Source organism: Olea europaea, unplaced genomic scaffold (assembly GCF_002742605.1).
Source record: "Olea europaea var. sylvestris unplaced genomic scaffold, O_europaea_v1 scaffold2260, whole genome shotgun sequence".
NCBI classification, from domain to species: Eukaryota; Viridiplantae; Streptophyta; class Magnoliopsida; order Lamiales; family Oleaceae; genus Olea; species Olea europaea.
In genome coordinates, this window is record NW_019240654.1 from 11,532 (window position 1) to 28,501 (window position 16,970).

The 16,970-nt window shown below is 34.2% G+C and overlaps 1 protein-coding gene across 1 annotated transcript; it reads right to left on the reverse strand.

The window, feature by feature from the left end:
• Window positions 1-1,189: 1,189 nt before the first annotated feature.
• Window positions 1,190-2,528, reverse strand: LOC111381140 (RING-H2 finger protein ATL57-like). Its single transcript, XM_023004881.1, has one exon. It carries the CDS (start codon window positions 2,131-2,133, stop codon window positions 1,375-1,377), a length of 759 nt encoding a protein of 252 aa, XP_022860649.1. The 5' UTR covers window positions 2,134-2,528; the 3' UTR covers window positions 1,190-1,374.
• Between the last annotated feature and the right edge of the window lie 14,442 nt (window positions 2,529-16,970).

The following is a 16,970-nucleotide window of genomic DNA, read 5'->3' on the forward strand; positions in this document are numbered from 1 at the left end:
TTAACCAAAAAAAAAAAAAAAAAAAAGGAAGAAAGAGAAAAAAAAAAAAAGTTCTCATCGTTCGTACTCATTGTTCAAATCGTTTCTATCGCACCCTTCTTTCAACATTTTACTGCAGAGTTTGTCATTTTCGTCAATTCCTTCCATAAAACAATCATGCTATATTACCATCAAGATTGACATAATATCACGTGAGATTTTATCATTGGATAGTTCAAAATATGATTAACCTTTTTCATCCAATTATTTACTGTCTTGTATAATTATATCAAGCTTTTTATACCCCATCAAAATAATTAAAAAGAGAATTAAAAATATAAAATAAGTTTTAAAATGGACACAATTTAAAATAAAAAAGACAATAGTTCTTCCCCCATCCAATTCCACAACTGGCCGACCTGCAATCGGTCACCACCACTCATTCTCTCCATCTTCAATACAACACCAATTAGGGATTTAACCTTACAAAATAATGTCTATTAACGGATTTTGTTCTTTTATTAGAGGGTTCATTCAAAATCTTAATCCAAACTCCAGTCCTGTTAAATTCTTTAAATAGGACTTATTTGCACTATTCGAAAAATTTTAAACTTCAATTATTTCTTTTTGTTATGTTATTTGATTCTTTTTTATTTGTGTTATTTGCCGATGAGGATAAATTTATTATTTTACAATGCTTTAATGAAAAATATAGACGATAAGAACCTTTTGCGCAAAAAAAGATCAATCTAAGGGTCCAAATACTAAAATTGAAACAGTAGATACGATTCCTGCAAAGAGGAAAAATTATAGGGACATTTTGCAATAATTACTCATATATGGCAGAAGAAAATGACGGAATGAGACGAACGACTCCCTAAGAAAAAATTGAAATAAATGTGTAAATGTTTAGTTCGAAACGGTTTGAGCAATAAGTGCAAACAACGGAAGACATTTATGCTAACTACTTGAATGATTTATGCATAACATCATATAAATATATAAAAGAAAAAGCTATACAACTGTTAAGGGAATAAATCTCACATCGATTAAATACCAAAATATTGATCAACTTAAATAGATCTTGGATTACTCCTCTTAATAAGGTTGACCTTATTAAGATGGATCTCAAATCTTAACATAGTATCAGAATCCAATAAACTCAAACGAGCTATTCGATTCGATTAAGTCTCAAAAATGAACACACGAATTTCAAGATTGGTCTGCTAAAAAAGAGCCACCATTTTGCGAGGACATGTTAAGAGAATAAATCACACATCGATTAAATATCGAAATATTGATCAATTTAAATAGATCACGGATCACTCCTCACTCCCCTTAATAAGGTTGATCTTATTAAAATAAGGTTGATCTTAATTATTAAGACGGATACCATCAGAAACTCGTGCTTCTCTGCAACGCCGCTTGGTTAGCCAAACTGGAACAACTACACGTCCTTGTTAATCTTACCGGCAAAGCATCTTCATCTCTACACGTCTCATTATTAATCACCATTAATCTCTCACCACCATCACTCACACCAATGTTATTTTTCTCCTGCTGCACATCCAGACAAACTTCCTCAATTCTTTCGAACAGTTGAGTTGAACGACAGACAGGACACGTCACGTGCGAGGACAGCCAGGCGTCAATACACCTGGGGTGGAAACCGTGCCTACAGTATGGAATCAATTTAACAATCTCTCTTTCCTCAAACTCGCTCAAGCAAATGGGGCAGTCTTCAATCATCATCTGGAGCTTCACGGCCACACCGTAGGGCACAAGAGGGAGTGATTTCATGGTGGAGGGATCGAGACCCTTGTGGTGGTTTGGTTCCGGAGGTGGGTTTCTGCTGGGGCGAACATCGGAGGAGGAAGAAGAAGATGACGACGAAGAAGGGTCCTCGGCGGTGAAGCGGCGGATGTAAACGGAGAAGAAGCCCATAAAGAAGAGGGCGCCGAGGAGAACGAGAACAGTCAAGGCCATGGAGGAGTCGAATGGTGTGGTGGCTCTGAATGGTCTATTTATGGTGGCGGAGGTGCCATTGATGGACTGGGAATTGGGATTTCTTGAGGCAGAGTTTGGTGAGTAAGTGCTGCCTACTGCATATGGGTCTACTTGGAGCAGCCTTCTATTCAGAATGGTACTGTTCATTGTGATTAAAGCTGAAATTTTTTGCTATTCTGAATAAGCAAGTATTGGTGTATATTCTGTTCGGCGATCTTCTGAATCAAATACCAAAAGGCTGCAGTAATTTGGAAGTGATGATTTCATTAATCTGTGTCACTGTATGTGATTATCTGAAAACAATTGAATGAAAGATGGAAAGAAAGAAAAAGAGTAAAAGAGCAAGAGGCAAAGATAGATAAGGATGGCGGCAAACTACTTGGAATCTTATTAGATTTTTTGTTGAAAACAAAGGAAATATGTGGGGCCTGAAAGGAAAACTTTTTAATATTTGTAATTTGAATTAAAAAAAGGCGTGCATGGAATCTGTATATTGTGTAAAACTTGTCTGGATGCAAAGATTTTGACAAGAGAAGCAGCGGACTGTCACCTGGTTTTTGCTTTCAATTATGCAACAAGAAGCTAAAAAATAAAGGAACACATGTCAAAACAGGATTGGATAATTTGAAAAATAGAAAAACAAACATTCAATCACACGCTGTCAAGCCAATCTATCCAACCTTTGCCTGTCTCTCAACCTGTTCAATCCTCATTAATCTTTGCTTTTCATAAAGGAACGTATCTCGTAATTCCACTTATTTTTATGAGCGAAAATACTTTTATTTTTCTCGTTCGATGTAAATAACTTCCTCGTGCCTGTTTTATATTATGGCTTTCCTCATTGATTTCTTGTGAGAAATATTTTTAATTCGTGCTTTCGAAGAAATATATAAACGGCCAAAATTATTTAGTACAAGGTGTAAGATATTTAAATTGCTTGGTAACACTCGTAACTCGTAGTGTGTGTTTCGTACTTACATGTACGCTAATGTATATATGTTGACATAAAAATCCTGCACTCCCCTCTCGTTAGGTTTCAAGATGTTGTGTACCTTTAATTCATTGTGTTACTGTTGGCTACAGAAGGTCAGCAAACTGCCAAAGTTCATTTATGAGCTTAAACAGGTGTCAAGGTCTTGGATAATGAATTTGATAAAGTGATCAAAACATTCTTATTGGGTAAGAACATCGAAGAACAATGTGTCCGTCAATAAAAAGATAAGAGACAGCAAAGCAGTTTTCCTAATTTTATATGTGGATGATATCCTACTCATAGAAAATGATGTGGGGGATATTATCATCAGTAAAATTATGGTGGTCTTAACATTTTCAAACGAAGGGTCTTGGAGAAACTAGCTACATTTAGGAAATTCAAATCTTACAAGACATGAAGAAAAGCAAATAACTTTGTACCAAGCTTCATACGTTGACAAAATTCTTACTAGATTTGTTACGTACAATTCCAAGAACGGAATATCCACATCTCAAAGTAACGTAGTTACCCTATCCGTATTTCTTGTTATTGTCATCATTAGGCCGAGCAACATGTTAGCTTTATTTTGCTCGAAATGCATAGATGGTAAAGTTAATCAGATCTCATCCAATAGTGTAAAATATGGTATGCCCACCTTTGGAGTAGTCTTTTTTTAATATTGGGATGTCGTTACACAGATATTTTAGGTACGAGGGCTTTATATATTTATTTTTTTAATGCAAAAGTTGAATTTATGATTACAAGTACTAATTTTATATTTGTTTATTATAGAATGGCTCGAATCATTCATTAAAAAAGGTTGAATCACAATCTTGAGGGCCCCCACCGTCCCACCCCTTGAGCATCGTGAGGGAGGTAAATCGCGGGATTTGTTCCGATAGATCAGAGAATAAGAGATTGCCTGTATACTGGTGCTCACAAAGAATCTAATTTCATATCTTAGGAATCGAACTCTTACACTACGATTGCCAACAAAGCTGAAACTACTTCACTCTTGTCCTTTGCACAACTGGGATACGCCCCGAGGGCAGCTCGAATCATTCATTGATTGGACTTAACTGTGCGGACTCGATAAAGGAAAATTAGATTTAAACTTTAGTAACAATAGTTGGGAACTTGATGTGTTTCAATAATGCTCGTGATCTTTTCTATGAGACCTCGCAAAAGTATAAAGACACAACAAAAGTGGACAAGAGTGAATAAAATGGGCAGGTTTTATATTGTGTATGTTCTGCAGCAACACAAACATGACCAACCTTGCAGGCTTGTTGCTTATGTTGCAATAGATGTTGGTGACAAAGGACGGATTGCTTTGGTTTGAATAGTTTACGCTTTATTCCCAACTCCATGGAGCTACTTTTGACAACTTGGAAAAATCTGTTGGGGTCCAATAGTAGAGAATATTTTGGATTAAGGCAATAACAATGAGGACAACTTGGAAAACTCTTTTTAAAAATTGGATACTTTTGACAGAAAGTTTGACATAATTGTTGGTTGCAGTAATTAGGCAATAACAATGAGGACAACATGGAAAATTCTTTTTAAAAATTGGATAAAGCGACTTTTGACAGAAAGTTTGCAGTAATTAGGCAATAACAATGAGGACAACTTGGAAAACTCTTTTTAAAAATTGGATAAAGCTACTTTTGACAGAAAGTTTGACATAATTGTAGGTTGCAATAATTAGGCAATAACAATGAGGACAACTTGGAAAATTCTTTTTAAAAATTGGATAAAGCGACTTTTGACAAAAAGTTTGACATAATTGTAGGTTGCAGTAGATAATTAGATGAAAAACTTGATTGTGTTTTAAACTTTTCAATAATAGAATGTCATGTGGCGTTATATCAAGCTTTATATCAACTTTGATGTTCATATAATATGATTGCAAATTGTGGTAAGGATCAAGTGAAGCAAGACTTGTTTAATCATTTCAAGATTTGCAGAATCAAGCTTAGCTCGAAAATTTGAGATGTTGTACAGAAGTTGGTTAAATTTTTATGTGTAGATTGAGAAGTCAGCGAGTCAAAAGAGCTAATAAATCAAAGGCCAACTCAATCAACCAAGTCAATGAGAACCACGAAAAGAATATAGAGAGTTTCGATTTCAGGTGCACCTAAGCAATATGGTTTTATGGCATTGTTGGAGCAAGTCGACCCATAGCTTGGTCTAAAGAGACGATGCAAAAACCTGGTTCAGTGACTAACTGAAAATGATTTAATTAATATGAGATTGGATACAAAGATATTTTAAATTTAAGCTTATTCTATACACGCACGTCCACTGGAAGAGCTTAAGCTGACTTAAAACTTCAATTTCATGTTCTTAACATATCACAACGATCTCAGACTTCTTGAATATTTAAAGAATTGATAATTCAATGGGGATACTAATAAGTCTCATATTTTTAGCAGGTCTCTGTTTAGGGTTCTTGGTGTAGAAGACATCAATGGTTAAAAGCAATTCAAGAAGATCGTTAATTCAATTTTAAGGCCCTGTTTGGCCCACATTTAAAAAAAAAAAGATACATTCTTAATAAGTGATTTGATATCATTTTAATCATACATTCTTAAATAAAATAATATTACACGCAACTTTAAAAAAATTTCTTATACTTTAACCAGATATTTTCTATCAATACACTATTAAAAAATACATTCTTATGAAAATAATAATACGACTCAAACAAGGGCTAAATATTCGGCCCCATTTGGTAGCCATTTTTTTCAAAATGCATTTTTCTCTCTCTTTTTTTCAATCAGACATTTTTTATTAAAATAATATTACACGTAAATCAAAAAAATTTCTTATTTCTTAATCACACATTTCACATCAATTTACTATTTTAAAATGTATTTTTATATAAAAATGCCTATCAAACAACTAAATTCATGTGTTAATAGGGCACAGTGTGACACATGTTATGTGTGGTTCTTGTAGCAGTAGCATGGGTATTCCGTCCATCATCTCCAATCAATGTCTTTTCGATTGACTTTTCCGTTGAACATTCCCATATGAATGTCATGGATGAAAATTTCAACTGTTGAATTCCTAGGTGAAGTAGTATAGAATAAAAGCCGTCGGTGTCAAATATGTCAATAACCCCAGAAAGAAAATTTCTATCGTTAATTTCTTATCAGTGTCACATCTTTTTTCAACAGTGAAATAAGGTTATATTGCATCGGGAAATCGAATCAAATAATACCCTTAGTCCCACCATCACCATTCATTGAGTTACATCTATGGATATTGTAATGGACCAAAAACAGAAACAAAAAGACAAACTGAACAGGAAATTTGAAGGGTCTCTCTCCCCTCGTCGTTGTCAACAATATATAAGATTGAGCCTACAAAGGGCGCAGTAATAATTAATAAAGTTGTCGTATGCCAATGAACTGATATAGATCTGTTAGCAAAATGATGAAAAAAGAAGAAGAAACTGGTCTCGGTGATGGAAAAGGAATCCCGAAGTAAGTAGGAGAAGGTAAAGAATGACAGATATTTCATATCTATGTCATCTCACATCGAATAAACGTAAACATAATTGCTTGTTCTACTTTTTTCTGATAAGATTGGTATTCTAAAATCAAACTTCAAATTTTAGTACATTTTAATTATTAAATTGAATTTACGTGAATATTCTAAAAGAAGGTGTCCAACAATATCAAAGTTGAACAAATTATTTACAATTAAAATAAATTAATTGACAATATAATTATGATTTCTGTAAGACACAACAAAATATGCATTATATTTTTCAGCTCCTGAATATCGGAACGTATACATATATATTCCTAATGAATTAGGAAAAAAAAAAAAAAAGATTATTATTCATCAGGATTAGCTAAAAATTCACAATTATAGCCTAAATCTCCATTTGGATCTATAATCTATTTAAATATATAGCTATATATAACCTTAAAATATATGGCTTAAAAAATTAATCACTGATTGATACGTCTCCTCTTGGAAGTGGTACCTGGTGGTGAAACCCTAGCACTCTCAGTGAATGATTGAAAGAACAGCTCCATCTCCTCATCACCTCCAGTAACTTCAAAGAACTTCAGATTTTCAAATTTTCTCTTATGGAGGAACCCTGTTTTTTTCTTCCTTGGGGCAGATGGGCAGATCCTGGTTTTCGAAATCTTGTGTTCTTGAGACGTAGGTGTTCGGGACCCTTCATCGTTGTTTTCCATCAAAGCCCTAGGACCATTATCTTCTTCTTTCACATCTTGTTTTGGAGTTTGTTCTAATTTTATTTGATCTTTAGACATGAAGGAGAAAAAGGTTTGGTACGAGATACTATGGATATATAGATGAAAATTGGAGAAGATAGAAGGCGAACGTGCTGTGAGAATACCACCAGGATGGGGGATAAATGAAGATTAATAGTTGACAATTTTGTGGAGCATTCTTTCTTATCTTGTGAAGAAAATCTCTTCTATCGTTTCTAACCCCTCTTGCTTTTCATTTTGCTTTTTTTTTTTTTTTCCTCATGCAACAGACTTCATTTATTTTCTATTCTTAGATTTTAAGGGGCATTTGATAGGACTTGCCAAAAAATATTTGAGAGTAAGAAACTGCTTTAATTTGTATATTTTTGAATAATTTTCTAAAATTGCTTTATCTGATTACAAGAACTTTTAGAGAAAACTAATATAAGGTAGCTTCTCACGAGCTTTTTACAAGTAGCAAAAGTGAAAAACAAAAACCTGCCAAAACGACCCTTATATGGTTAGAAAATTTATTGTCATTCTTTCTCGCAATATGTTTTTATAGTGTAATTGAAGACATCAATTGTATGTTCAAGATATTAATTAACAGCTTTTTCATGTTATTATTACATTCACAACTACTAATGTCCATTACAAATACTAAAATAAGTCGGACAAAAATTAAACGAGATCCTAAGAACAACAGGTGTAAAAACAGATAAGATTTATTAGTGACATTGATAGGTAACAGCATGAAAATGTAAATAACTTAAGCAAACTCATTACTCCTTTGACATTTTAATTTTCTTAATATAATTAACTTATCATCTTACGTCATAATGGAAGTGGTTGAACAACAAGTGCACGTTCCACAACAAAGAAATCCTTTGTCCTCTTCCAATCATTATAATTTCAATTTTCTAGACAAGTTTTATCCCACGCACGAGAGGGATAAATTTTCAACTTTTCCCAGCAAAACTACATGCCCGTTTGACAGGGATTCTGAAAAGTTAAAAAATTATTTCTGAAATTAAGAAATGTTTTAACTTATTTGAATAACCTTTTTGAATTATTTAGATTAATTAGAAGAGTTTTTTCAAAAAAGCTAACCTAAAGATGCTCTTCAACCATGAACAAAGCCCTACATCCGTTCCAAGTTCTTTCTTCTTCTATAATCTTTCTGATTAAAAAAAAAAAAAAAGACTACTAATTTAGAAAGGAAGATTTGTAACTTGATTTTGTGCACATACGTGCATCTTGAGGTAATCCAATTCTCAAACTCAAATATAACAAGAAACCAAATATAGCAGAAAAATGCATTAAAAGGGCAACACGCATCAAAGGTTGATAAAACTTTTAAGATCCATCTACTATTAACATAAGAAAAATAATATGCTATGGTGTAATTTTTGAATTTCCAAAAATAAAAAGATAAAAAATAAAAAAGAAACAAACAAACAAAGACAGTAAAATTAGGCAGGTTCTGTGAATACTTCCTCCGTGTCCGACGGGCAAAAAATATCCTTATCTTCTCTTAATCAGCAGTCATATCAATTTGTCGTTGTTCATATAAGTTGCATAGGATACCAATGTACTTTCAAAGCTCATACAATTATGTATAGATAGACATTGAATTTCAAAAACTTGTATCGAAAGAGACCCTTCACACCCCACTCTCAAGTCTCAATCCTTAGGCAGCCACAATTTTGAATTTTCTTCAACAACTTGATAAACATGATAATAACAATCCAAGACTAATTTCTGCCACTGTCTTACGTCAATTTTTAATCTAATATTTGTTGATTGTGTGATGTTTAATTATACTATGACGAATTTTAATGTTATATATTAGACGATATTAATGGACGTTAGAAATTTTACTAAATTTTTTCCTTGCAAAAAGGATACCAATTCGAGCATTTTTCTTAATAGAGAGAAAACAAATAGGCATGGGTTCAAACAATGAACTTTGTTATGTTTATTTTCTTCATATTGGAAACTAGCAACAGCTACTATTTTTAGACGATCATGATTGATCACTTATATCCTTTGTTTGAAAAATCAACTTAAGTCTCGTGATCTTATTATCATAGATCGGAAGGAGTTGATAGGATCCTTTTTTTGCATTCCCATGTCCTCGGTGTGATGACATAGGGGCGAAAAAAGGAAAGAGAGGGATGTGGTTTCTCTTGCTTTTGGCATAACAGGCCATCGGTGGGAGACTCTCACAATGGATTATTAGCTCAGTGGTGGTGTAGCATGCTCCTGATAATTGTGTCATTGTGTCTAGGCTATTAGGGCTTTCAGCTACATGAATAGTTTAATGTACACATTGATGTTTAATCCTAAAATGTGTATCATTCAAGACACATTACCATGACGTACTCCTATTATTTGAATCAGGTTTTAACTCTAAATTTTGTTTCAGGTCCTTTATTCTTCCATAAAAATGTTCTTGTATTTGACTTTAGGTACTCGAATTGCGCCTTCAACACATTAAAAATGATTTAAATATTGGACATGGTTGATTCCAATCAAGAAGTGGTGCAAAATAGAGGACAAGTGGCGCTATTGTTGAATTTAATTGTAATCGTGCTAAAACACAAGAATCACATAATTGCGAATTGATAGTTCGAATTCATACCTGCGGAAATAGTTAATATGAATAATAACGATCTGATCTTCCACTCCTTGCTCCTAAAAAAGTATTAGCCATCAAGGGGCAAACTAATAAAACAATATGGAGAGGAGAGGTGACCTGGTCTTTATATAGGAAATAATTAAGCCGTCCCATTACGAATAAAACTCTAATTAGGGTTTATTTTCGACCCGCATACTTAAAATTACCACATCATATTAATTACAACTCATAAGTTATAAAAGGCTCAATCGATCACTTAATAAATTTGGCTCAATCACAAATATCATTATGAGCCATAAGTAAAATAAATAATCAAATGTGCAGCCTATATTAGAATATTCTAACATTCTCCCACTTGAGCAAACATTTGATTGTTATAAGAAAGCTTTTAATACCCGAGTTAGACTACATAGGTGGCCACAAAAGTATAGCTCCGGTCCAACAAGAATATTAACACTGAACATGGAAGTAATTACACCAATTAAGTGATGTAAGACCATTCCACAGCTACAAATGCCAACTTCCTTATCAACATGAATCCTCATCCTCCAACCAATGTGGTAGTATGTGGTATGAACTTAACACCAAATGTGATAAAAAAAAATTGTGCTAATTCATATTGGTTATCATAATGCTTCAAATCAAAATGAAACCACATGTCTCTAAAAAAGACTCATCTTATGTCTTTATCTGTCATATCTTGAGATCACAATAATATCATAATAAAAAGACATGAGTTAAATGCATGCTCAAAATAGTTCATGGAAAGGAAAAAATATTTTATTATCAGAAGGGGTTGTACCCGAAAAACATATGAGTTGCCTATGTACCCCTTAAAAGGATCAAGCCCAAAAAGTAGTTCTCTTACATAAATAACTCCCACTAACAAAAAATATCAAATGTTTCCATAGTACCCATATTAACAACATGTGTCTTAAAGACTTTTGGAGCGAGTCCCTTAGTCAAAGGGTCTGCAATCATTACCTTTGTATTAATATGCTCTATATTCGTCTGTCGTTTCTTAACTCTGTCTCTAACCACCAAGTATTTGATGTCAATATACTTTGACTCACCGAACTTTTATTATTTCTTGAAAATAACATTGATGCACTATTATCACAGTATATACTGATTGGTCTTGAGATAGATCAACAACTTTCAACCCAGAGACAAAATTTTCTTAAATAAACAGCTTGGACTGTAGCCCCATAACACGACACAAATTCAGCTTGCATTATAGAATATGCCACTAGAGTCTGTTTAGCATTTTTCCAAGAGATAGCACCATCAACTAACGTGAAAATATAACCTGGGGTTAATTTCAAATCATCTTGACATCCAACAAAATCAGAATCTGAATAACCTACCATCTCAAGGTGATTTTGATGATGGAATGTAAGCATATAACTTTCAGTTTTCTTTAAGTATCTCATAACTTTCATAACTGTTTTCTAATGCTCTTGTCCTAGATTTGACTAAAACCTGTTAAAGACACTGACTGCGTAGGCTATATCCAGTCTAGTGCAAACTTGAGCATACATTAAGCTCTCCACAACACTAGCATATAGAATCATTTTGATAGATTCCCTTTTTTAGCTCATTCCTTGGACATTGAGTTTTGTTAAACTAATGTCTTTTTATGATAGGTACATCATCAGGTGCACAATTTTGCATATTGAACCTTTCTAGAACATGTTATATATTAGCCTTTTGAGAAAATCCCAACAAGCCACGATTTATATCATGATGTATTTCAATGCCAGGCATATAAGAGGCTTCTCCAAAATCTTTCATCTCAAATAAAAGCAAGCAACATTTTCTTTGTCTCATAAAGTAACCACAAGTTACTGCTAGCAAAATATCATCAACATATAGTACAAGAAAAATAAAACTTCTCCCACTTATTTTTAGATAAATGCATTGATCAATTGTATTTTCAACAAAATCAAGAGAAGTTACAACCACATCAAACTTCAGATACCACTGTCAAGATGTTTGCTTGATGACATATAAGGATTTGTTTAACTTGCATACCAAGTTTTCTTTTCCTTCCACAACAAAACTTTCAGATTGTCTCATGTAAACCTTTTCAGAAAGATTTCCATTCAAAAATGCCGTCTTAACATCCATTTGATAAAGCTCCAAATTATAGTGTGTCACAAGTGCCATAATAATTCGAAAAGAATCTTTCGACGAAACAGGGAAGAATGTTTCAACATAATCAATACCCTCTTGTTGAATGAAACTTTTTACAACCAATCGTGCTTTCTTTCGTTCAACATTTTCTTTTGAATCTGATTTACTTTTGAAAATCCACTTGTTATCTATAGCTTTGGCATCTGTAGGAAGTTCAACAAGTTCTCAAACTTTATTCATTTCCGTAGAATTCATTTCATCTTCCATAGCGTTTATCAATTTATCTGGCTCAAGACTTGTCAATACTTGATTATAAGTTACAGGATCAACTATATATCCAATATTAAAATCACTCTCCAATAAATATGTAATATAATAACTGAGTAATGTAGATCTCTTTTCCCTTTGTGATTTATTAACTTGTGGCTCAAAAATCGATTCAATCATTGTTTGAGGGATTGGAAGTTTCTCTTGGTTCGTTGGTTATTCATTAACAATTTCAATAGGTTGAGAACTAACTCCTTCCTGTATAATAAAAACTGGAACAACACCTTGATTTGGTTCAACAAAAATTTCTCTCCATGTGGAACTCTCACTATCTCCAAAATCATTCTCCAGAAACTTAGCAGTAATGGACTCCACAATTCTAGTGCTACGATTTGGACAGTAGAACTTATATCCTTTTGATATGTCCGGATACCCAGTAAGTTACCAAGAGTTGATTTAGGGTCTAATTTTATTTTATTTTTTTTTAAATGGATTATAGATCCTAGCCTTAGCTGGACATCCCCAAACTTTGAAATGAACTAAAATTGGCTTACGTCCTGTCCATAATTCAAAAGGTGTCTTTGTAACAACTCTACTTGGAACTCTATTCAAGATGTACACAACAGTTTTCAAAGTTTCACTAGATAAATATTTAGGTAAATTTGTTTTACTCATCATACTTCTGACCATATCTTTTAGAGTTCGATTATGTCTTTTAGAAATATCATTTTGCTTAGGTGTCCCTAGCATGGTGTATTGAGGCAATATTCCAGGCTCTTGTAAAAACTTTGCAAAATCACTCATGGTTTGATCAGACTCGTCATATTTCCCATAGTATTCACCACTACGGTCAGATCTTACAACTTTTATACTTTTCCCACATTGTTTCTCTACTTCCAGTTTGAAAATTTTAAATTTCTCAATTGCATGTGATAAATCGTTAATCAAGTAAACATATCCATATCATAAGAAATCATCAGTAAATGTTATGAAGTATTTAGTCCCATATATGGTGGAAATCAAAGGTCCACTGATATCAGTATGTATCAAGTCTAAAATGACATTACTCCTAGTAGAACCTTTCCTTGTAGACTTAGTTTTCCCGCTATACAATTCACACAGGTGTCAAAGGTAGAGAAGTTTAGAGAGGGAAGTATCTCAACTTTTATCGATCTTTCCGTTCTATCCCTTGAAATGTGACCTAACCGTTTATGCCACAACATAGTGGACGATTCACATATCAAAGTCCTTTTCTTTGATATATTGATAACACATGAGACTTCACCAAAAGGAGTCAAAGACAATTTACATAAACCATCACGTAAAATGCCATTCCCAATCAAACAAGAATCATAAAACAACTCAACCTTTCCATTACCAAAATTAAAGGAAAAACCATAAGCATCTAGTTTCGATATAGAAATTAAATTCCATCTCATTATCGGTACAAAAACTGTATTTTCCAAAACAGGGTTGAAATCGGACTCCAAAGACAACTTCACTACTCCTATGAATTCAACCTTTACTTGAACTCCATTTTCTAATGCTCAAGTTCACTTCATTCTCACTTGACCTACGTTTGCTTGTGAGCCCCTGCAAGGAATTCGCAATATGAATACTAGCTCCCGAGTCTAACCACTAAGAATTCAAAGGCACATCTACAAAGGAAGACTCAAAAAAACTAAGGCCAAGGGAATTTTAAAAGTCTTTAGCTCAGATGATATATTTATCATCTTTATAACGTGCTCTCTAACACCGCTTGTACATCACATCTCATATTCATCAATTTATCCATCATATTCCTAGTTTCGACTTTATTAGACTCAATAAATTTTTCTCCTATAGCATCCATAAAACTTTTAGCATTTTCATTGTCTGGGATAGCACCCATAATGAAATCAGATGTGGAACGCTTAATAATTTTCAAACAAAGCTTATTAGCCCTTTCTCACTTTTCATACTCAGCTACATATTCTACAGTTCTCTTATTTATGGGTTTCTGGAACTTTTTCTCCATTGCAAAATCCAAGCCCAAAAGACCAAGTACTATATTTACATCTCGTTTTCATCTCCTATAATTATTTCCAGTCAAGGTTCAATGGCAGAAAATTGATTCGAAAGAGACGAAGCATTATAAATTGTGGAAACATAAAGTATCATATTCAATATCGTCCAAACATAATGCATGCAATCAAATGGATGATAAAATATCCAACTAATTAACATGGACTATTAATTAGATAATCCATAATTTAAATCAAAACCATATGAATTTTAATACAGTAAGAGCCTAGATACATCATTATAAAGTTATCTTTGGGCTGACAATACAACATGTTATAAGGTATTCTTAAAACACATCATATACCTAGTTAACAAAATCACACTGGCTTTTGAAATTTCAACACCTTTGGGCAGAAGAAGATTTCTAAACCAAATTAAGCTCTTTAACCGCTTTATACTATTTTCCAAAACAATACATATAATTCCACCTTTGGGCAAGATACTATATGTAATAATTCAAAATTGTTGCGCAAAATATATATTTTATTGCAGAGAAAATCGAATAAATAAAAATGAGTGTGCCACTTTGACAGCTACCACCCATTTTTATTTCAAAATATTTCTCTTTGTGGGAAAATAAGGATTATCTCAAAAATCTATGAAAATTCAATCATGGAACCATAATTATGCAACAAATCATAATTTTCAATCAATGAAAGGCAAAATTTCAAATGTTATTGAGAGACGAAATTGGCAACAAAATTTCAATATATAAAAATGAAACGCACAAATAATAACGACATTTAAATACACAAAAATTTTGATGAGAATAAAAAAAAAGGAAGTCGTCAACCAATTTTATTCATTCATTTGATATAATTTTAAATGTGTCAATTTTAAATAAAATTTTAATTTGAGTCAAAATTGAAATTTAAGAAAAAATTTAAAAACCCCTTTTTCATGTTTAAATTAGAAACTATTTAAAAATTTGCAACATGACCCCTAGTTTAAATTACAAGACAAGTCCTTCTCTTAATATTTGCAAAACAGACCCCTTTTTAAAATTACAATTTAACCCGATAACACTTTTTTTTATTTCAAAAGTTGGGGGGCGACCAGTGCCTCATCCATCTAAGCAGCTGCTGGCGCCGGTAATGACCCAAACAGTCAAGTAGCAGCTGCCGCAAACCAGGTCCAACATAATTAAAAAAACAAAAAAAACAAACCCGGGTATTTGAATTTCTTTGACTTAAACAAAATCCACATTTATAGGCTAGAAGGAGTAATTTCATACGTGAAGAACCCGTTCAGCAATCACCCGGATTTCGACCTCACAATTTCTCAATTTTTTTCAGCAATATGAGAAGTAACAGAAAACGTGCCGGACCGAAAATATGAAGACAATCTTGAAGTCAAAACTAGAAAAGGGAACTGCTAATGCCAAACCCCAAATTTGAGAAGAGGGAGAGGAAGTTCAATATTTGGTTTTAATTCTTCCAAAGTTGCAGAATGTAGATTAACAGGATCGGTGGAGAAAGGGTATGCAAAGGTCCAATAGAGAAGAAAAATGTATCACCTCTATTTTGTTCCCTTTGATGTAAGCTCCCGTTTGGTTAAGTTAACAAAAAACAAAAAAAAAACCACAAAAAAAATGTCTTTTTCAATTCTTGCAACAGCCAGAATGGAATTTAATAACTATTGATAAAGATGTGTGATATATGCTGGCCCAGAAAACCACCCCCGATAATGGGGAAGATAGGTCGCTACACGCAAATGCAAGGCCATCGACCCCCAGGGAGCTCTCTACCTCCCTGCGAGGCCGTCGACCCCCTGGGGCTCTCTACCTCAATGCAAGACCGTCGACCCCTTACGGGCACTCTACCTCTATGTAAGCTCCTCAACCCCCCACGAGCGCTTTACCTTTGCGTGAAGTCATCCACCAACATGGAATTACCTATGTGGTCATTCCGACACTTAGCCATGCAAATCTCTAATAAATTGGTGAAACCCCATAGCGGTTATCACAAGCACGACCTCCAAGCGGGAAGTTAAAGGCCCCCCACTCAGATCGTGGGGAAGTGGAAAAGCCAACATAGGACACTAGGCATAACGACCACCCAGCACTTACTTGGCTTCCGGCCCCGATAAATACCCCCTAAGGAGGCAAGGTATGGGATTGGACATTTTTTCTTTCAGTCATCTGATTTCAGTTCACATTTCTCCCAACATATACTGATTATGACACAAGAGGTAAAACGGGGAAGAAAGTCCCGTCCTCACTTTTCAGGTTGCATAAGCTCGTCGGAGTAGTGGAAATGCCAAAGGCCGCCCGACAAATCAGGAGGCACCATTCTGCTACCATTTCATTGGCGCCGTCTATGAGAAATCCTTCCATTGAACACCAAAGTCATGTCAAGAAGAAGAACAAGAAGTGATACACGGTTGAGGGCAGCAATAGTAGAGACAGAATCAAAATCAATCGCCAGGGGCCGATCCATTACCATCATCGCAATATGTGACGCAAAGCCAGTTTAGCGCCCTAGAGACCCAGTTAGCGGCCATGATGGCCCTCCTACAGAATCAAATGCATAGAGCCATCTTCCCACCGCATTGGGCGGAGGCCCCACCTCCACCCAAGAGGCGCACATAGAAACATCGCCTGCCTTCCAACCGGTGACCGCAAGATAGGGGAGCTTTAGGGATGACGGTCTTGCAGTTCGTCCCACCC